This window comes from Bos grunniens, chromosome 14 (genome assembly GCF_055505025.1).
Source record: "Bos grunniens cultivar Pamir isolate PY7600 chromosome 14, Bosgru_T2T1.0, whole genome shotgun sequence".
Classification (NCBI taxonomy): domain Eukaryota; kingdom Metazoa; phylum Chordata; class Mammalia; order Artiodactyla; family Bovidae; genus Bos; species Bos grunniens.
Window position 1 is genome coordinate 68,902,003 of NC_141178.1, and position 23,142 is coordinate 68,925,144.

Below are 23,142 nucleotides of genomic sequence, written 5' to 3' on the forward strand. Positions count from 1 at the left end.
ACTCTAAGTACTACATGACTACACACTTCTCTAACCAGAGAGAACGCAGAGCAGTGCAATACATCTTTCTGGAGCATAAAGTTTATTAAGACTAAACCAAGAGAAGAACCAAGGAGTTGGCAATAACTATCCCCTCCCCCACCAACATGAAAGACAGAAGTGTGGGGGGTGGGGGACATGCCCCAGGGGACAGTCCAGTCTCTGAAGTTTCACCCAGCAGAGGAGGAGAGGCAGCCAGGCCAGGGTGGTGCCTCTTCTGGTCACCCAGACCACTCCAGAGCATCGTCTGAGCTGGCCAGGGTTTTGGATAGGAGGCTTTCCTGAAGGCGGTAGAGGTACTGGATTTGAATCCCGTCCTCCAGGTGGGAACATGACCAGGTCCCAGGGAGCTTTGCAGGTCATCCACTATCTTTGTCTGGTATAACTTTATTATTAGTCCTCATGCTGGGCAGCCCACAACAAAGATATTTAGATAGACATCTCCAGATTCTCCCAGCCACCCCCTTCTTTTTCTGGGTGAGGCCAGAGGGAGTGACTGGGGACATATTCTCGGGCTGCCCAACAAGGGTGGAGCTTCCCGCATCAGGCACATCCGGGAGGCAGTGGGTTCCTTCTGGGACTTTACCGCCGATGTCATGGGTGCCACTGGTGTTGCAGGTGTCACAGGTGCCGTGAGTGCCATCTGTGTCACGGGTGCCCCTGGTGTCACGGGTAACGGTGGCATGAGTATCATGGGTGGCGTGGTCACCACTGGTGTCACGGGTGCCTCTGGTGTCCCTGGTGAGGCAGCTGTCACTGGTGACACTGGTGTCACAGGTATCACAGGTGCCATGGTTGTCGTATAGGTTGCAGGCCCCAGTGGTGTCCTGGGTGCTTAGGGCGTCATAGATGAGGCTGGGGTCACAGGTGAGGCTGGTGTCACAGGTGCTGCAGGCATCACAGGTGAGGCTGGTACCTCTGGTATCGCAGCTGTCACAGGTGCTGATGGTGTCGCAGGTGCTGATGGTGTCACAGGCGTCTCTGGTGCCACGAGTAACACTGGTATCATGGGTGTGGCTGCTGTCACTTCTGCCACAGGTGTCGCAGGTGAGCCTGGTCCCACACGTGTCGTGCCGGTCACCGGCGTGATCGGTGGCTCGGGGGCTGCTGGCATCTCTGGTGCTGTAGGTGGAGGGGGCTGGGCTGGGGGTGACGGTCCTCGCTTCCGGGCAGGGTGGGGGAGTGGCAGGCTCTCTGGTCTTCTCCGTTGACTCCTGGTTCTCCTGCTGAATGGTCTCCCAAAGCCAGTCGGGAATAAGCACGGACTCCTCAGGGGTGGCGGGAGGCATATGTTCTTGGCTGCTGAGGTCGGAGGAAACGAACGGCCTCACAATGATGGTGCGTACCCTCACCTTGGGTACATTCATGTCACTGATACTGCTTACGTCTAAGCCCTGGATGTGGTCCCTGCACCAGCCCAGTATCAACTCTCCTGTCATCCCAGGGTGCTCTTCACAGGCTGGTGGGAGTGGCTCTTCCTGGCCCATGTTCACCCATGGATGCTGCCAAACATCATCTAAAGTACCTCTGTTGGTAGGACTGAGCATTAGCATTCTGTCTAAAAGGTCTGTTATCTCATTGGATAGAGATTTGGGCACATGGTACTGCCCCCTAAGCACACGCTGCTGCAGCTCCCAGAAATCTTGTCCCCTGAAGGGGAGGGATCCAGTTACCATCGTGTACAGGATGACGCCGAGGCTCCACACATCCACCTCTGGGCCTGTGTAAGGCATCCTCAGGAAGAGTTCTGGGGCCATGTACGCAGGGCTGCCGCAGAAAGTGTCTAGCTTCTTTCCTGGGTGCCACTGGTTGCTAAGGCCGAAGTCAGAGATCTTGACGTTGTTGTTGGCGTCGAGGAGGAGGTTGCCCAGCTTCAAATCCCGGTGCACCACGCCCCTCTGGTGGCAGTGCTGCAGAGCCGAGACCAGCTGGCGGAACAGGCCTCGGGCCTCCCCCTCCGTCAAGCGGCCTTTGGCCTCCAAGTAGGTGGACAAGTCTCCTCCACTGACGTACTCCATTACTATAAATAGAGCCTCCTCCGTGTCAATAACTTCCAATAGTTTTACAATATTTGGGTGGCTTAATGTTTTTAGGCTATCAATCTCTTGATTCCATTCCTTGAGGCCGGAGGAGCTCTGATTGGTCTTTTGAATGACCTTAATGGCTACCACCTCCTTGGTCAGAACATGCCGGGCCAACTTCACTTTGGCGAATTGGCCTTCACCAATTGTTTGAAGGATATCATAATTCTCAATATGAACACTGTTGTTAACAGAGATGGCCATGAGGTCCTGGATCCCTAACTACACTAACTACCACTAAGCTATACTAATTACCTAACTATACTAACTCTACCACTAACTATACTCACTACCGCTAAGCCCTCACTAAGAATGCTAACTGTTCTAACAATACCGTGTATGCTAACAGTGCTATAAACTATCCTAATGCTAATAACTATACTAACAGTGCTAACACTAACTATGTCAGTAACTATTAACTATACTAACTTATGCTAAGTGTAGCAAGGATACTAACAGTGCTAACACTAACTGTACTATCTATGCTAACAAACCACTAGCTATAACAACTATGCTAACTATATCAATGATACTCTCTATACTAGTACTGGCAACACTAACTAAAAAAAAAAAAAAAATAAGATAAAATGAGAAAAAGAACTAAGGGGAAAAAATGGGGAAAAAAAGAAACAAAAAAAATGAGAAACAAAAATGAAAGAAAAAATGATAAAAAAAATTTAAAAAATGAGAAAAAGACAAAGGAAAAAGAGAAAAATAAAAATGAGAAAAAGGAACAAAATCAGCAACACTATAAAAACACGGAAAAAATCTCGCTAACTGTAGGTCCAGCCGTCAGGTCACCAAAATCAGCTTCCTGGGCTCTGTGGACAAAATCCTGCACCCAGCCAGGGTCTTATAAAGGGTTTTTGTGAGTTTCATCATAGTGATGCCCTGTGAGGTCAGAGCAAGAAATGGACCAATCGTGACTGGGGATAAACCCAATGGTTTTCTCCCTTTTCAGCTTCAGGGCCTCTTTACACTTAGCAAAAAGGTCCCCAAGAGATTTTTCTTTAAATATATTAGAGACTGGTATTCACTTTGTTAGAAATTAAAATCTGTAGGAAGCCCCAGCAACTTTTTCATTTCTTGTTTGAAAAATTAATAATAATTTAAAAGACCTCATTATGTCTACACTTGAAATATTCAATTCTTTTCCTTAAACTCTGGTCGCAAAGTGATGATTTAACTGACTTGAAACTACAGGAAAATGTTCTATTGTGTGAGACACTAGTAAAGCACATTATTAATGTTTATGAAGCTGAGAGAAGATTTTCCAGGAGGATCAAGAGCAGATTTCTCATCGGGAGCCTCAGAAGTCAGATGACACGGGTCAGTGTCTTTGAAACGTTGAAGGAAAGAAGCTGTTAACCAAGAATCCTATGTTTAGCAAAACTGTCCTTCGAAAATGAAACAGTGATTAAGGCATTCCCAGTTCATGAGAGGTGCGAGCATTCTCCACCACCCGACCTTCCTGAGCAGGGAGTCCTTCAGGTTGGAATGAAAGATCCTCAACAGTAACTCTAAGCCTTATAAAGAGATGAAGATCTCTGGTAAAAGGAGATAAATGGATGATTAGAAAAGGTAGTGCTGCTGCTGCTGCTGCTAAGTCACTTCAGTCGTGTCCGACTCTGTGTGACCCCATAGACGGCAGTGCACCAGGCTCCCCCGTCCCTGGATTCTCCAGGCAAGAACACTGGAGTGGGTTGCCATTTCCTTCTCCAATGCATGAAAGTGAAAAGTGAAAGGGAAGTCGCTCAGTAGCGTCCGACTCTTCAGGACCCCATGGACTGCAGCCCACCAGACTCCTCCGTCTGGTGGAGTTTTTTCCAGGCAAGAAATGGGATTTTCCAGGCAAGAGTACTGGAGTGGGGTGCCATTGCCTTCTCCAAAAACTAGCGCTACACTGCTCTAATTAAAATGGATAACCAGCAAGGACCTACTGTGTAGCACAAGGAATTCCACTCAATGATACGTGGCAGCCTAGCTGGGAGAGGAGTTTGGGGGAGAATGGATACACGTGTATGTATGGCTGAGTTCCTTCTTTGTCACCTGAAATTATCACATTGTTCATTAGCTATGTTGTTGTTGTTCAGTCACGGCGGTGTATCCGACCCTTTGTGACCGCATGGATGGCAGCATGCCAGGCCTCCCTGTCCCTCACCATCTCCTGAAGTTTGCCCAAGTTCGTATCCATTGTGTCAGTGATGCCATCCAGCCATCTCATCCTCTGACGCCCTCTTCTCCTTCTGCCCTCAATCTTTCCCAGCTTCAGGGACCTTTCCAAAGAGTTAGCTATTTGCATCAGGTGACCAAAATACTGGAGCTTCAGTATCAGTCCTTCCAATGAGTATTCAGGGTTGATTTCCTTTAAGATTGACTAGTTTGATCTCTTGGCTGTCCACAGGACTCCCAGGAGTCTTCTCCAGCACCACTGTTTAAGGGCATCAATGCTTTGTCACTCTGCCTTCTTTACAGTCTAGCTCTCACAACCATATGTGACCACTGGGAAGGCTCTACAGACCTTTGTCGACAGAGTAACATCTCTGCTTTTCAACACACTGTCTAGACAAAAAGATATGACACCGAAAGATGAGTATAAAAGTTTAAAAAAAAGGAAAGCTAACACTATTGTAACTTTGATTTGAAGCTCCATTTTTTGTTTTCAATTTGATTTGAGACTAATATATAATAAACATTTCTAATACTTCTTTTTTTAATTTGGGGGAAAAATCTAATTAGTCTCTAAAATAAATGTATGTTTCTGACCTCAAGGATAGCATTTGTAAGTCTTGTCTTCCAATATGAAGGTAAACCAGGGTTGGATCCCTTTGAATGCATCAGCTAAGTGACAGAAGCTACAAAATAAACTGATGTGAGGCAATAAATAGCAATAAGAGCAGACTTCAAGAAATGGAACTGAGGAACACTAGCAATACTTGCAGTAACATCTCAGAAGCTGTATTCCGGATACCACCTTGAACAATATAGTAAAAAATATCCAATAGAATTTTTTATGAAATGTGTAGACCCTGTATTAGTAATGGTCTGTGTGCATATGTGCTAAGTCACTTCAGTCATGTACAACTCTTTGTATCCCTATAGACTATATAGCCCGACAGGCTCCTCTCTCTTTGGGATTCTGCAGTCAAGAATACTGAAGTAGCTTGCCATGCCCACCTCCAGGGGATCTTCCCAGCCCAGGAATTGAATCAGCATCTCTTGTGTCACCTGCCTTGGCAGGTGGGTTCTTTACTGCTAGCGCTACCTGCTGCTGCTGCTGCTAAGTCGCTTCAGTCATGTCCGACTCTGTGCGACCCCATAGATGGCAGCCCACCAGGCTCCTCTGTTCCTAGTAAGCCCAAATAGTCTGCAGGGCACTGTAACAGAAAAACACACTGGGTGCCTTAAACAGCAGACATTTATATTTTTTCACAGTTCTAAAGATTTAAGTCCAAAATCTAGGTGTTGTCAGGGTTGGTTTCGATCAGACTTCTCTTACTGGCATGTACACAGCCGCCTTCTAGTATTGTTGTTGTTAAGTCACTGAATGATGTCCGACTCCTCTGCAACCCCATGGACAGGACTGTAGCCCCCCAGGCTCCTCTGTCTACATCCTCACATAACCTCTTCTCTGTGTACACACAGAATGAGAGTGTTCTGATGTCTCTTCCTCTTCTTAGAAGGACATTTCCTATTGGATTAAGGCCCCAGCCTTTGGCCTCATTTAACCACTAACCTCCCTATAGAGCCTATCTCCAAATAGAGTCACACTGGTGCTTAGGGCTTCAGAATATACATTTTGAGGGAAAACAGTTTGGTCTATAGCATTCTGCCTTTCGTTCCCCCAATTCATGTCCATCCTCATGTGCTATTAAAATACAGTAATCTCAATATCCCTAGATGTCTTAAGCCATTCCAACATTGATTCCAAGTCTAAACTCGCATTAAAATGTCACCTGATCAGGTATGGGTGAGAAGTGATGCATAAAATTAACCCTCACAGGACCCATAAAGAAAATAGAACACTTTCTTGAAACATAAATAACATAAAAGTTGAACACATAAAGGTTCTTTCAGTGCTATAATGGACCCTATTCCATTAAATGAACTGAAACAGTTATTTCCAATTCAGATTGCTGTAGAATTCTTTTTTTTTTCAGAACTTAAGATAAATTTGACATTCATATGGGAGAATGAGTGAGGACAAAAGATTTTGAGAAACGCAAATTATTGGAAGTATAGAAAGACTTCCCTTATCTGATGTCAAAGGGTCCTGCAAAGCTGTTATAAGTGAAATAGAGCAGCACCCATGCATTTTGAGTAGACATGAGCAGACTCAAAATAGACATGAGTCATGGAGTATAATTAGAGTAAAGAAACAGACCCATGTTAAATGAGTTTAAAGTTCAAAAGCAGTTGATCATAGAGGGAAGAGTTTTAATAAGTAAAAAGTATAAAACCATAGGAAAGTTTTAAGGATATGAAAGAAGACCTACTAAATAAATGAAAATACATCATAAATTGATGGAGCACAAAACTGTATATTATTCACATGACAGCAAATTGATCTGCAGACTCAAGATAATGCCTATCAAAACCCTAACTTCTTTGCAGAAATTGACAAGCTGATCCTAACATTCATATGGAATTATAAAGGACCCAGGGTAGCCAAACAATCTAAAAAAAAAAAAAAAAGAACAAAGTAAGAGGGCTCAGACTTCTCAATTTCAGAACTTACTACAAAACCATAATAATCAAGACGGTATGGTAGTAACATGGGCTTCCCTGGTTAGTTTAGTGGTAAAGAACCTGCCTTCCAACGTAGGAGACGTGGATTTGATCCCTGGGTCAGGAGGATCCCTGGAGAAGGAAATGGCAACCCACTGCAGTATTCTTGCCTGGGAAATTCCATGGACAAATGACCTTGTTAGGCTATAGTCCATGGGATCTGAAAGAGTCAGACACAATTTAGTGACTAAACAACAAAAATAAGACCGTTTCCACTTATGGAAACTTGAAAAATAGCACAAAATTCCCATGTACCTTCAACCAGCTTCTCCTAATGTGGGTATTTTACACATTACAGTGATTAAAATCAGGAAATTAACATTGATGTACTAGTTATTATAGACCATATTTGAATTTTACCAGTTATTCCACTGGACTGGATCCGTCTTTTTTCCAGTCCAGGATCCGGTCTAGACTCCTTCTTTAACTTGGTTATCTGTCTTTTTTAGTCTCTCTGTGAAATCCTTGGTCTTTCATTCCCCCTTTTTTTTTTTTCCCCTCCCTTTCCTTCCTTCCCTCTTCTGTCCTTCCTTTTACCTTTTTTTCTTTCCTTCTTTTTGATGGCTTTGACATTTTTGAGGAGTACTACCAGGTAGTTATTGGGCTTCCCTGCTGGCTCAGTGGTAAAGAATCCACCTGCCAATGCATGAGATATGGCTTTGATCCCTGGGTTGGAAAGATCCCCTGAAGAGGGACATGGCAACCCCCTCCAGTATTCTTGCCTGGGGAAACCCATGGACAGAGGAGCCTGATGGGCTACAGTCCATGAGGTTGCAAAGAGTTGGACACGACTTAGCAACTAAACAACAACAACCTAGTAGTTATCTTATCAAGTGCCCCTCAGCCTGGATTTGTCTGATTAGAAGGGATAAAGCATTTTTGGCAAGATCACTACTGAAGTGATGTTATGACCTTTATCCTTGTCTGTGCGTCATTTCAGAAGGTGCATGAGTGCAGTTTGTGCCACTAATGATATCGATTTTGATCACTTGGTTAAGGTGCTGAATGATAGAATTATCCACTGTAAATGTGTTTTCCATTTGTCATGAATAAATATCTTGTGGGGAGGTACTTTGAGACTATTCAAGTACCCTGTTTCTCATCTCACTTTTGCCCATTAACTTTAGCATCCTTCAGTGATTACTTTTCTGCAACAATATTCACTGTGATGTTTACTAGTGGTCATTTTTAATTTTCATCATTCCTTATAAAATTGTTAATTGAATTGTACTGTAAGGAAGAGCAAGTCCTTCATCTCCACTTATTTATTATTCATTTATTTTTTGTATTAGTGTGGATTCATAGATATTTATTTTAGCCTACAATTTTAGCCTATAATTGTTACTACTTTTATTTATGTTGTTGCTCAAACTGTCCCAGATTTAGTCAGTGGGAGCTTATTCAATTTAGTCCATGTGTCTTTCTTAACATGTTCACATCATTTATTGAATATTTCCTTCTTGATTTTTGGTGCCATAAATAGTCCAGGCTCATTTTATACATGTGATTTTTAATGCTCCTGTCCTCTAATTTCCTACATCTTCAAGGATCTCTATTTCCTTTTATCAAATATACTTAGAAACTGAAAGATGTCCACTAGATATCCTATGTTTTTGCTGCTGAGATGTTATTGCTTCTCAGATTTCTCAGGAAAGATAGCTTTAAAAAGTATGTATTATTAATGTAAGATATGCATATATATGTTCATTTCTGTGTCTATCTATGCACACACATATTAAAACTATGAGCTCATACTGATAGTTCTAATCCCAGTCCCACATCACTGGATTTATTGTCACTTTCTTTCCTTATTTATAGCTCCTTTCTCTGACTGGGAGAAACTTGGCCCTCATTTTTCACCTCATAGTCACTTACTATAATCCAAGTATACATGTAAACTAGTTTCCGAATTTCTAACTCACACCCTTGCATCACAAACAAATTTGCTAATGTTAAAGAAAAAATACTCCATGATGTGTGTTACAGATGGTAAGGCAGACTTTGTTCAGGACCATCATGGTAGGTGGAGGGACCATTGTAGTGGGATTTTACAGTGGAGTCATGAGATTGGGCTCAACTCTGTGTACAGCCTGGACCAATGGGAATTTGTAGCCAAAGAACAAGGCAGTGGTTAAGAAAACATTAGGGGAAGGGGGGCGTCTGGCTAAATGACCTAACAGGATTCTTGCTATAACATACTCTACAGAAAACAGTTTAGACAGCTCTTTTTCACTTAAAAATCAGATCATTAAAGTCATTCCATACCAATTCGGGGAAATTGCCCCCCCCACACACACACACCTCTCTTTTTTAAGGGCTACCTAGCATCCAGTGTATGGATGGACTATAGTTTATTCAATAACTCTTCAATTCATGGACATTTCGGTTGTTTCCAGTATTTTGCATATGAAAGCAATGCTACAACAAAAAATGTTCATATTTATTTTCATATTTTTGAAGTTGTAGCTGTTGGATAAATTACTAGAAGTGAAATTTCTGAGTCAAAACATTGGTGCATATGAAATTTTGTTAAGTATCTCCAAATTCCCTTCCAGATGGAGCACACCAATTTTCATTTCCACCAGCAATGTTTGAAAGAAACTGTCTCCTCTGGGTATTTATTTAATGGTCAGAGACTTGGCCACATAAACTTCTGGGATACAGACTTTTTTAAATTCAATGTAATATTGTTGAAATATTTTCTTGCTTTGTTCCCCGATATGTGTAAGCCACCAGTTTATTAACTGTGACTTTGGTCAAGGTACTTAAAACATAAAACTTGGCTTTATTGTCTAAAAATATGTAAAATAATAAAACTTCTTTTTAAAACCTTTTTTAAGATAGCGAATGAGATTCTGTATGTAGGGAGTGTAATACATCCCAAATGAAAATTTGGGGTGAGTGAAGTACTTCGTAAATACATAGTGAAATAAAGTATTTAGTTTTGTCCTGGCACCTTTGCAGAGCACAAATGCCTGAATGAAGTGACTCTTCTTCACGGTAGTTCTCCTACACTTGTGCTGGGAGATATTAGTACCTGTCATTTCCTTTAATTTTTGGGACCCCAGTTGTAGCACAGCGTCAAGTTCAAATATTTACTCAAGAATGTGGTACATCTTGATTTAGCTATTTGTCCAAAATATCTACCAAATCCATTATCCCTTCTCTGTCCCTAAAGACACTGCCTTAATCGAGGGCCTCATCTACGACCTGGTCTTGGGTCTTCTAACAGTTCTCCTGCCTCTGGGCTTACTTCTCCAAGTCCTCTGCACAGTTCCTTGAGGATTCCACTGTAATCTGTTTTGTGTAATTTCCATGGTTAAAAGCCTTTCTTTGACTCCACATGACTTATGGATTTACAAGTCCATAAGTATATTTGCCTTTTCTAAAAGAAGCAATGGAAACAGTGACAGACTTTACTTTTGGGGGTTCCAGAATCACCGCAGATGGTGACTGCAGCCATGAAATTAAAAAACGTTTGGTCCTTGGAAGGAAAGTTATGACAAACCTAGACAGCATATTAAAAAGCAGAGACATTACTTTGCCAACAAAGGTCCAGCTAGACAAAGCTATGGTTTTTCCAGTAGTCACATATGGATGTGAGAGTTGGACTATAAAGAAAGCTGAGCGCTGAAGAATTGATGCTTTTAAACTGTGGTGTTGGAGAAGACTCTTGAGAGTCCCTTGGACTGCAAGGAGATCCAGCCAGTCCATCGTAAAGGTTATCAGTCCTGAATATTCATTGGATGGACTGATGCTGAAGCTCCAATACTTTGGCCACCTGATGCAAAAAAACTGACTCATTTGAAAAGACTCTGATGCTGAGCAAGATGGAAGGCAGGAGGAGAAGGGGATGACAGAGGATGAGATGGTTGGATGGTATCACTGACTCAATGGACATGAGTTTGAGTAAACCCTGGGAATTGGTGATGGACAGGGAGGCCTGGCATGCTGCAGTCCATGGGGTTGCAAAGTGTCAGACACGACTGAGTGACTGAACTGAACTGAAGCTATTTCTTGGGCTTTCCCACCAGTAAGCTTTCTGGCATGTTTTTCCATTGGCCTGGAATTCCCTGCCTGATCTTTCAGCCTGGTGAGATCCTTGTGAAATTTTAGCTTTGAGAAGGCATCCCCGACTCTGCTTGCTAATGCCAATGGCACTTTGAATTTCCACCCTGGCTCTTAAGAACTGTATTAAACTGAGCCATCTTTTCTGCTCTGGCCCCCTGCTTAGACCTGAAGTACAAAATCTAGGTTTCGATTATCTTTGTTTCATTTACCAGGTTATATTGCCTTAATCTTTCTTGTTTTCTATCAGTCTTTTGAGCCAGACTTCCAGGCACTTGAGAGCAACAGTGATGGTTTAATCATCTTACGATCTGTTAGGCCACACACAGGACATGGTGCAGAGTGATGGATGGATGGATTGATGCATGCTCCTGAGTGTGTTTGCTATGGGCCTTGGGGTCAGGGAAGAGAGACTCCGTTATCAAAAGCAGAAGTCCGTTCTCCACACTGATGGGACAGGCTTGACTTGCTCCCACCTGTTTTATTTCTTTCCTCCTATGCAAGGTCAAGGCTCCCAAGACCAGGCTGCTTGTACCAAAAACTGCTATGTTCTTTTCTGTGCTGCCTTAATGAGCGCTCATCCGTGCCTCTTTCACATGAAGTGTTGAAGTTATTTTAATCTTGTTAGTCTTGGTTTTTTTTCGGGTAGTCAGCCGAACACCAATCCATGTGTCTTACACCAGTGGTTCTCTTTTATTTTCTTCTCCTAGTGCCTTATCCTACAGTAAATTTGAGAATTTGTCAGACTAGAGCCTGGAGGAATGTAAAAAGGGGTCAGAAGTCTTTAGAGTTCACCAGCGCAGCCCGCTCTCTTCCTCTTAGCCAAGCGAACTCACTCGTTAGAAGTGAGATAATCGGAACTGCATTAGAGGAAGCCTACCCCTTCACCATACACAGGAATATAGTTTTATATTAAAGACCAATTTAGACATCAACAAAGTGCATGTATTAGGATTGCAAGGATAAGTGCTTTGGAAAATGTTATCTAAAGAAGGTGATATTAATCTTCCTTATCAAAGAGAGGACTTGTAGCAACATGGTCATCTAGGGGATGGTCAGCGACTTGAGGAAATGCTTGCGTTCAGGTCATGTTGCTTAGAGTTAGAAAAATACAAAAGTTGTTAATGCACCTACTGTTCAAATTTAGCAGATTTAACTTTTCCTTGTTTCAGATGACTCCCTTTAAAGATAGAATGAAGAAAGAGAGCTCAAGAGTCGCCTTCTTGTCCTTATTTATCACCCTTAAACCAACCACTGGGCTTCCCAGGTGGCGCTAGTGGTAAAGAACCCACCTGCCAGTACAGGAGACAGAAGAGACACAAGTTTGATCCCTGGATCGGGAAGATCCCCTGGAGGAGGAAATGGCAACCCACTCCAGTATTCTTGCCTGGAGAATCCCATGGACAGAGGAGCCTGGTGAGCTATGGTCCATGGGGTCACAAAGAGTCAGACAACTGAAGTGATTTAGCACAGCACACAACTAGATATAAACCCATCTTTAGAAAAATGAATGATAAAAAAGCAGTGTCTCAACAGTCTGAAGAAAACTAAAGAAGGAAAAGGCAGTCAAGTCTACATATATATGAAACATTTGCCTTATTTATATACACTAAGATATGTAGTTTTTTTTTTTTTTTTAAGTGAAAATAGCATTCTCTTTTTAGCATGAGCTTGTTTGGCCTGAGAAACCACACGAGAGCTGTGAAGAGGCTTGTCCTGATTTTTGGAGTAGTAATAAGTGAGGAAAGGAGCCTGGACTGGGAGTCAGGCCCTAGGTCTGACTCTGCCACCATTCTGAGGGGCAAGATTGAGTCACAAATATCATCTCTTCAGTTCTCAGTTTGTTTTTTTTTTTAATTAATCGAAGGGCTACAGTGTATTAGAACAGAGTTTCTCAACCTCAGCAGGGTTGATACTTTGGGAAATTGTTATGGAAGCTGTCCTGTCCATCCTAGGGTTTTACCAGCATCCCTGACCTCCACCAGGTAGCCCGTTGTATCGGTCCTCTCCACCCCTTCCTCATGAGGTATAACGACAAAAACTTCTCCAGACACTGTCCAGTGTCCCTCGGGGACAAAACTGCTTCCAGTTGCACCACTGGCTGCAAGCAGGTTTTACGTCCGTGGGGTATTTATTGAGAACACCTGACAGGAGGGGCTCTGAGCTAAGCGCTGGGGCTATGACAGCGAGGAGGGTAAATGCTCTTCTGTCTTCATGGAACTTCCGTCTGGTGGGGAACGGAAGTCTCCAGGCAGGAGTCAGGGGTCCTCTGGACCTATTACTCTAAGGACATGTAAACCCTGGAAGGACCCAGTCATTTCTCAGTACATCGTGTTATCTTGACCTGTTGCCCCCTCAGATAAGTGGGGAAATGAGCACTTCCACTTGGGGATAGAGAGCTTCTGCAGCACAGGCTCATAAGGAGCTGGAGAAATGAAGAGTGGAGTATAAAGTGGGCCCCAGAGCAGAATAAAATAATTTTTAGTGCTTACATATCATCTACTTTTGGGGTGATGATTTGGGCATTTTTAAAAGTTTGTTTCTTCTTGGCTACCATACCCATGAGTAAGAATGTCATCAGGGAGAGCCAGATCTGGTGCCTGATGTTATCTCTCTTACTACTTGATTTTCTTTTGCAATCCAATTTTTTACTTTAGTAAAATCAGAATACACACAGCACCTGCAGTGCTATTAGAACTCAATGTTTTCACATTTCTCTGAGGTTTTTATATTGTAATAGGATTATCAGAACATTCTAAACACAGTTTTCCTTGAGAGGGTAGAAAAAGGAAGAAAGTGGTTCCTTCCTTAAAAGGAATGCATTGATAAGACTTGCAAGATATGAACTTGCTAGGCACTGTAGCCTAGAGATGAAGAGTTCAGGTTAACAGTGTGGACGATTTGGGTTCTGGCTCAGCTACTTTTTAGCTGTGCAGTTTCAAGAAACTTACTAGACCTCTCTGTACTTTTTTTTTCCCACTCAGATCAGATCAGATCAGATCAGTCGCTCAGTCGTGTCCGACTCTTTGCGACCCCATGAATCGCAGCATACCAGGCCTCCCTGTCCATCATCAACTCCCGGAGTTCACTCAGACTCACATCCATCGAGTCGGGGATGCCATCCAGCCATCTCATCCTCTGTCGTCCCCTTCTCCTCCTGCCCCCAATCCCTCCCAGCATCAGAGTCTTTTCCAATGAGTCAATTCTTCGCATGAGGTGGCCAAAGTACTGGAGTTTCACCTTTAGCATCATTCCTTCCAAAGTACACCCAGGACTGATCTCCTTAAGAATGGACTGGTTGGATCTTCTTGCAGTCCAAGGGACTCTCATGAGTCTTCTCCAACACCACAGTTCAAAAGCATCAATTCTTTGGCGCTCAGCTTTTTTCACAGTCCAACACTCACATCCATATAGGACCACTGGAAAAACCATAGCCTTGACTAGACGGACCTTTGTTGGCAAAGTAATGTCTCTGCTTTTTAATATGCTATCTAGGTTGCTCATAACTTTCCTTCCAAGGAGTAAGCGTCTTTTAATTTCATGGCTGCAGTCACCATCTGCAGTGATCTTGGAGCCCAAAAAGATAAAAGTCTGACACTGTTTCCCCATCTATTTCCCATGAAGTGATGGAACCAGATGCCATGATCTTCGTTTTCTGAATGTTGAGCTTTTAGCCAACTTTTTCACTCTCCTCTTGTCCTTTATTATTGAGTGAAACTTCCCTCAGCACGGTGTGCCAGGCTTTTTGCTAGGTGCTGGGGATGTGAGTGAACAAGGCAAGTCCAAGTCTCTGTCCTCATAACAGTAGTTTTCTGGAGGAGACTTATTGGGTAAGAAAGTACACAAGTGTTTGTCAGATTACAGTGGTGTTAGGTGCTATCAGAGAAAAGCTGCAGAAAGAATTATTGGCTCCTATTGATGTGGCGTGCTAAAGAAGATTACAGGGTGATTGTCCATCCTGTAGTTGTACTTACCCCAAGTCCTTACACACACCCAGGTGACAAAGTTTCAATGTTGCTTCTTGGTTCTGGACATTTTGCAAAGAGGAAAGTTCAGATCATGGGTCTAGACGAAATGGGGTTTGAGGTTTCAATAAGGAAAGAACCTAGGAGCAAGAGATAGAATCTTCTACCATGAGCTGATGCCTCTAGGTGATTGGCTTAGCTCCGGGGACTGGAGAAACACAGAGCATGGATGGTGACTGACATCTGAACTCATCAGATTCACACAAGGATCCTGAGAAAATCTCTGAAGTTTGTGCAGGGGATCCCAGTAAAAAGTATACTCTTGACTGAGGAACTGACATAAAACTGGATGGGTATCCTCTCATACCTGGCTTGCAGCTTTCAGATGCACATCTAAGAGGCGGCCTAATGAAGTCAGATGCCTATTTCCAGGGAACCATACCAGGCATGTCAATATCTGTGGGGTGACAAGATGTTACAGCTTACTCACCTGGCTGACTCATTGACTCTTAGGAACAGAAAGGTCTTTGAGTTGATTCAAGTGAGTGGTTCTCATACCTGGAACTGAAATCAGCCTGAAGCTTCTAAAACTAGAGAAACCCAGGGCATAGACTTACTGGGACAGAATTAGGATGATCTCAAGGGATAAGGATTGGGAATCTATGTATTTTTATACATTTAGACTAAACCCCATGTAAAGGGAGCCCATGGGCAAGCATGAGCCAATCAAGCTTATTTGGTGAATGCCATCATTCTATTCATTATTTTAAATATAGTTATCATTTCTGGAATATTCCTTAGAAAATCATGATTTAAATATTCTCCATAAGTGTATGATTCCTGGAACCACATCAGAATATTTTTTATACTGTGCCTCTTTGGGAAACTGAATGTCTGTTCCTAATCCTAGGATGAATATTTAGTGAAGGTGCTCCCTACTTCTGTGTGAAATGTGTGTGCATGTGTGTGTGTGTGTGTGTATGTGTGTGTGAGTGTGAGTGTGTGTGAGTGTGAGTGTGTGTGTGAGTGTGAGTGTGTGTATGAGTGTGAGCGTGTGTGTGAGTGTGTGTCTGTGTAAGCATGCTCACACAGTGTTTTCAGACTTGTTTCCAAAGAGTGAGTGGGGTGAACCCTGTCATTTCAGATATCATTTGACATGGCCCAGTCTGGGGGTGTCTCAGTTCCATCTGGATTGCACAGAGAGGCAGAGCAGCATGTAGTGAGAAAGCAGTAATGAGCTGCTTTCTTCAATGTTTAAGGCTATTATCGTTGACCTTAAAAGGACACTATTTGCCAGCATGACTATTGTAAAAGATATTCATTGATTGCATGAACAGTTAAAAAATATTTAGTTAGCTCAGGCTACAGGCCAGGTACTAATTTTATTCCAGGGATTCAGAAATTATTAACGCCTGGACCTTAGTCGTATGAGGCCACCAAGGTTTTGAGTTTAGTTGGGGAAATATATTTAGGTTTAGAGGATGTTGCTCCATCGCAGTGTGGTTAGGTGTTTGTACTTAATTCTCTAGCCCCATGGCTTACAAAATGTTCATTGACAGCAAAGAACACCTTGAGTAAAGTGGACCTAGCACTAGAAGGCCGGACACCGCTTACAAATCCTCTGTTCCCCATGGGCGCTTTGGGGAATTAGTTCACTCTCCACTAGTAACCCAGTCTCTATGGCTCCTGTTGAGCTTCTAATTCAGCCACACATACGCTGTTCCATAGTTATATGATCAGAGTGATTAATTCATCAAAAGTAAGATTCTAAAGCCTAATGGAATAGTATCTATGAAGTGACACACCCTTCTTTTAAAATTGATATGTTTTTTCTATTTTTTAAAAAGATTAACAAAAATAATCTAGGTTTTTAAAAGTCATTCAGTTTATTCCCATTTATTGCATTGCTGTGCATGTGGAATATGCTATGTTTTACATAGGTGATTTTAATTTACAATAATTCTGTGAAATCTTTATTATCTCCATTTTACAGATGGGGAATTGGAAGCATAGACAGGTAAACTAATTTGCCAAAAAGACAAAGAGAAAATAACAGAATCAGGATTCAAATGTAAGTTTATCTGATTCTAAAGCTCACAGTTTAAAGAAGAAAACTTCTCTACGCTGGTTTGATTATATTTACACACGTATGGACTTCCCTGGTAGCTCAGCTGATAAAGAATCCACGTGTAAGGCAGGAGACCCCGGTTCAGTTCCTGGGTCAGGAAGACCCCCTGGAGAAGGGATGGGCTACCCACTTCAGTATTCTTGGGCTTCTCTGGTGGCTCAGGCAGTGAAATATCCACCTGCAATGCGGGAGACCTGGGTTTGATCCCTGGGTTGGAAAGAACCCCTGGAGAAGGGAAAGGCTACTCTCTCCAGTATTCTTGCCTGGAGAAACCCATGGACAGAGGAGACTGGCAGACTACAGTCCATGGGGTTGCAAAGAGTCGGACACAACTGACTGACTTTCCCTTCCTACACACGTATGTATGTAGTATTGGAAGCTGTCATTCATCATCTGAATTTTAGGACCTCTTAGAGAATATCTAATCCTGAGTCTAAAATAGAAATTCTGTCTATAAAGATTTTTATTTGACTTCAGACACATAACAAGCGTCTACTGAGCATGTGTTTGACATTGTGACAAACACTGGGAAGCTAACACTGAGAATTCACATGCAATCTAATAACAGACAATTACAAAAATCGAATCAAATATTTGCAATTCTGTGATTATTGCAAAAGATAAATCCTAACTTCTCTTAGTCCTGGGAGAACCTGAAGAGCAGTACTAACTATAAAAGCCCATGTCAGTACTTATGGGAAAAAAAACCCTGGATTGGGGGCACAGATAAAATCACACATAAGGGAAAATTTAAAACATGGTACAGCAACTACCTCCCTCTATTTCATCTTAAGCACATGTTTCATGTTGAGTGAATAAGTCACATGAACTTGAAAACGAAGCATGGGTTTTAGAAAGAAAAATGAGTTTGTGTGCAAAGGCCTCTATTGTTTCCTGGGATCAATGCTATTGATTTTGCTCTATGGCACACAGGAGTCGAGGCTTTGAAATGTGGATGTTGACTAGCAGCAAAAAGCCAAGGATAACAGCTTGATAATGAGAGAGAATGACTTAAAGTTTCTCTGTCTAATCTCTTTAACAAGTGGTGCTGGGAAAACTGGTCAACCACTTGTAAAAGAATGAAACTAGACCACTTTCTAACACCACACACAAAAATAAACTCAAAATGGATTAAAGATCTAAACGTACGACCAGAAACTATAAAACTCCTAGAGGAGAACATAGGCAAAACACTCTCCGACATACATCACAGCAGGATCCTCTATGACCCACCTCCCAGAATATTGGAAATAAAAGCAAGAATAAACAAATGGGACCTAATTAACCTTAAAAGCTTCTGCACATCAAAGGAAACTATTAGCAAGGTGAAAAGGCAGCCTTCAGAATGGGAGAAAATAATAGCAAATGAAGCAACCGACAAACAACTAATCTCAAAAATATACAAGCAACTCCTACAGCTCAACTCCAGAAAAATAAATGACCCAATCAAAAAATGGGCCAAAGAACTAAATAGACATTTCTCCAAAGAAGACATACAGATGGCTAACAAACACATGAAAAGATGCTCAACATCACTCATTATCAGAGAAATGCAAATCAAAACCACTATGAGGTACCATTTCACACCAGTCAGAATGGCTGCGATCCAAAAGTCTACAAATAATAAATGCTGGAGAGGGTGTGGAGAAAAGGGAACCCTCTTACACTGTTGGTGGGAATGCAAACTAGTACAGCCACTATGGAGACCAGTGTGGAGATTCCTTAAAAAACTGGAAATAGAACTGCCTTATGATCCAGCAATCCCACTGCTGGGCATACACACTGAGGAAACCAGAAGGGAAAGAGACACGTGTACCCCAATGCTCATTGCAGCACTGTTTATAATAGCCAGGACATGGAAGCAACCTAGATGTCCATCAGCAGATGAATGGATAAGCAAGCTGTGGTACATATACACAATGGAGTATTACTCAGCCGTTAAAAAGAATACATTTGAATCAGTTCTAATGAGGTGGATGAAACTGGAGCCTATTATACAGAGTGAAGTAAGCCAGAAGGAAAAACATAAATACAGTATACTAACGCATATATATGGAATTTAGAAAGATGGTAACAATAACCCGGTGTACGAGACAGCAAAAGAGACACTGATGTATAGAACAGTCTTTTGGACTCTGTGGGAGAGGGAGAGGGTGGGAAGATTTGGGAGAATGGCATTGAAACATGTAAAATATCATGTAAGAAACGAGTTGCCAGTCCAGGTTCGATGCACGATACTGGATGCTTGGGGCTAGTGCACTGGGACGACCCAGAGCGATGGTATGGGGAGGGAGGAGGGAGGAGGGTTCAGGATGGGGAACACATGTATACCTGTGGCAGATTCATTTCGGTATTTGGCAAAACTAATACAATTATGTAAAGTTTAAAAATAAAATAAAATTAGAAAAAAAAAAAAGTTTCTCTGTCTACAACAGGAAGATTTTGATTTACCTCTGTTCCTCCAGCCTCAGAGTTTAAAGCAATTGTACATGTAGCACTTTAAGCAGTGAGCCTCCCAGGAGTGACAAGGTTATACTTGGAATGTCAGGAGCAGTTTTTGGCATTTAAGAGGAAAAAGAGGGTGGTAATAAGGACAATAAAATTGTCCTCGCCTCGCCTGATCGTAATGCTCTTTGACCTCATATCAGTACTATGGCCATAATTTTGTTGTGTAACAACCACCTTACCAGTGGAACTTATTGAGCTTACCTGTTTTCTGTCAGTTGGGTGGGGGTCAGCCGGTCTACACTGAACTTGGCTTATAGGGTATCTGGTCTCCTGTCTCAGTTGGGCTGACATGAGAGTCTGCTGTCGCCTGGGAGTCATCTATTCTGAGCTGATCCCAGCTGGTTCACAAGTCTCTCATCCTTCTCCTGGGTCAGCAATTTAGAGAGGACACATTTTCCTCATGACAGTGTCAAAAGTACAAGAATAACGCTAAGGACTTTTCAAGCTTTGATTCTTTAGTGCCCACTGATACTCCATGGCAAAGAGTCAAGAAAGGGTGAAGAACTGGAACCATCCTTGCGCTCTGTCCTATGTTTTCTATTAAATATGTTAAATGTAATATTCTGAATCAGAATCTCTATGAAAGGTGCCTGAGTCTCTGACTTGTCATCGAGCAAATTTGGATCTACAATAAAAATCATATTAACTTTATTTTGACATAATCATGTATGTATTGTGGAGAAGCAAATGGAAACCCACTCCAGTATTCTTGCCTGGAGAATTCTATAGATAGAGGAGCCAGGTGGGTACAGTTCATGGGGTCACAAAGAGTCAGACACGACTGAGAAAGCACTCACTCACTCACTCACTCACTCACATATATGTAGAGATGAATATATGTTCAATGTATCCAGTCATTTTGGAAAAGGCAAGCTAACAAAAATTCTTTCCAATGAAGCTTTGAATCTTTTCCCAGTAATATTTTTTTTTTTTGGTGACAGTTTTTTGAGATAGAATTTACATACCATACAATTCACTCATTTAAAGTGTACAGTTCAATTGTTCAGTTGCTCAGTCATGTCCAGCTCTTCACAACCCCATGGACTGCAGCATGCCAGGCTTCTCTGTTCCTTACTGTCTCCTGGAGCTTGCTTAGACTCATGTCCATTGAGTCAATAATACCATCCAAGCATCTCATCCTCTGTACAATTCAGTGGCTGTTCATATATCCCCAGAGTTGGGCAGCCATTACCACAATCAATTCTAGAACATTTTCATCAACTCAAAAGGAAACCCATACTCTATAACTGTGACTCTTAAAAAACCTCTTTTCTCAGTTTTTCAACCAAAGGTTCCAATAACTTCCAAAAGGCAATTTTTTTTCTGGCTCCCCCAGAGTTTTGGAAATAACTGCATTATAGCATTTTTCACAGAGCATGGCTATTAGTGCTTTCTTTTTCTGTCTCTCCTATGCATCTGTAACTTCCTTGAAGAATACTGTGCCTTATGAAGCTTTACAGCTATACATTCAGCCTATATCTTCAGGTTCAAATAATGAAGGAAAGGAAGAGAGGAAAAAAGGAAGAAGAAAGAAATAAGAAGGAAGGAAAGAGGAAAGTTATAATCAAAATTTTGGTTTAGCCTATACGATATGATCCAGAGAAAATATCTCCATGACATATCTTGGCATATATTCCTGAAGTTAAAAAATATTTTTTTTTTCAAAGAGAAAAATTTTGAGTTTTGAGCAAAATTTTTTTGTACTAGCCACATTCTGGTAATTCTAGAGTTATTTCCTTCAGAACCCCCTAGGATTCTTCACTATATCATCATCATTTGTTTACACTGGTTACGGCTATATAATATATATATGTATGGATGGATTTTATATATATATATATATATATATATATATAATCTTTATGTGTATATTTAGTCACTTCAGTTGTGTCCGACTCTTTTCAACTCTATGGACTGTAATCTGCCAGGCTCCTCTGTCCATGAGATTCTCCAGGCAAGAATACTGGAGTGGGTTGCCATGCCCTTCTCCAGGGGATCTTCCTGACCCAGAGATCGAACCTGCATCTCTTATGTCTCCTGCATTGGCAGCGGGTTCTTTACCACTAGCACCACCTGGTAGGCCCCAATCTTCTAAAGAGACAAATTTCTATATAGAGAGAGACAATTTTCTAACTCGTTTATTTTGAATCTTTTTGTGATTAAACAAGTTAGAACTAACATAGCAATCCGTAAGTAGATGGTTCAGAACTGATGCAGAGGCCTTGCTCCATAAGATTGTCTAAGAAGCCTGTCCTGTGCTTCATCATTTCCCAGGGTACCACCTCCAATTGTACTGTCTAGGATGACCCTCCAGTATCTCTGTGTTCCAGTCAGTTGAGGAAGGTTAGGGACTTTAAGAACGTAACTCAGAAGTTACAGCATCACTTCCAGGTACACTCTTCTGGTGGAATTAATCATATGGTCATACCTAGGAGCACAGGTGGCTGTGAAATATGCTTTTTACTCTGGTTGGCTCTGTATTCAGCTACAGATTGAGTGTTACTTTCCTTTCTAAAGGAAGAAAGAGAGACTGGATGTTAGGAAGCAGGTAGATGTGATTTCCATGCTGCTTTTACAGATACTAATTGGCAACATAAAACTGAGGTCCTATTAATTTTCTTTATTTTAAATTTTGTATCCTTTTTTAAAATTTTTATTTTATTTTTAAACTTTACATAATTGTATTAGTTTTGCCAAATATCTAAGGCCTGAAAACTTATCATGACTTTTAAGTGTATTTTTGCTCTACCCTCCATGTTTAGACATGGTTTGTGGCATTAAAAAAAAAAATCAATGCCTTTACAGCATTGTTTTCTACTTTTTGTCGTTGAACATGTATTTCAGTTAAATTATGAAATAAATGGGTTTTGGTGAGCTAGCCTGGAAAACTTACAAACACAATATTGTTTCTATGGGAAAAAGACTTCAAATTCTTAAGAAAATCTGACAAAGAAATGTGCTTTTGAAATTGAACACATTTGAAAGGTGGGAACTGCTAAATGCACTCAGGTTTACACATATGAAATAACAGATGAGGTTTACTGGAACATTTTCCCAGTAATGACTTACACAACACTCCAACAGCCTCAGTACTTGGCCAGAGCTAGCCAAGTCCAGATCCAGTTTCCTCCTTTCTCCATATGTTCATCAGGCACAGAACTGTTGGTTTCTCTTTTTCACTTCAAACATTTAGCCTGTTACTGGAAAGTTGTTTAGTTGGGAAGTTGTAACAAGAGTATAAATAGAAGATTAGATAAGGATAGTTTAAGACCTTTGAGTTATAAATTTAACCAAGACTTTAGAGACCATTCATTCAGCTCCAATACTTTGGCCACCTGATGTGAAGAGCTGCCTCATTTGAAAAGACCCTGATGCTGGGAAATACAAAAGGAGAAGAGGGCAGCCAAGGATGAGATGGTTGGATGGCATCACCTATTTAATGAACATGAACTTGGATGAATTCAAGGAGATGGTGAGGGACAGGGAGGCCTGGTGTGCTATAGTCCATGGGGTCGCAAAGAATCAGATATGACTTAGCAACTGAAGAAGAACAATATTTAATTTT

General features: G+C 41.7%; 3 protein-coding genes across 37 annotated transcripts in view; 1 reads left to right on the forward strand and 2 right to left on the reverse strand.

Annotated features, from left to right (window-relative positions):
* LOC147359626 (uncharacterized) overlaps positions 1-23,142 on the forward strand; it is a 243,029-nt gene that overhangs the window by 76,837 nt on the left and 143,050 nt on the right. The gene's annotated exons all lie outside the window — the stretch shown is intronic.
* LOC147359629 (uncharacterized) overlaps positions 1-23,142 on the reverse strand; it is a 675,420-nt gene that overhangs the window by 15,585 nt on the left and 636,693 nt on the right. The gene's annotated exons all lie outside the window — the stretch shown is intronic.
* Positions 64-2,943, reverse strand: LOC147359630 (MAP/microtubule affinity-regulating kinase 3-like). Its single transcript, XM_086337225.1, has one exon. The coding sequence runs from the start codon at positions 2,322-2,324 to the stop codon at positions 399-401; it is 1,926 nt and encodes a 641-aa protein (XP_086193351.1). The 5' UTR covers positions 2,325-2,943; the 3' UTR covers positions 64-398.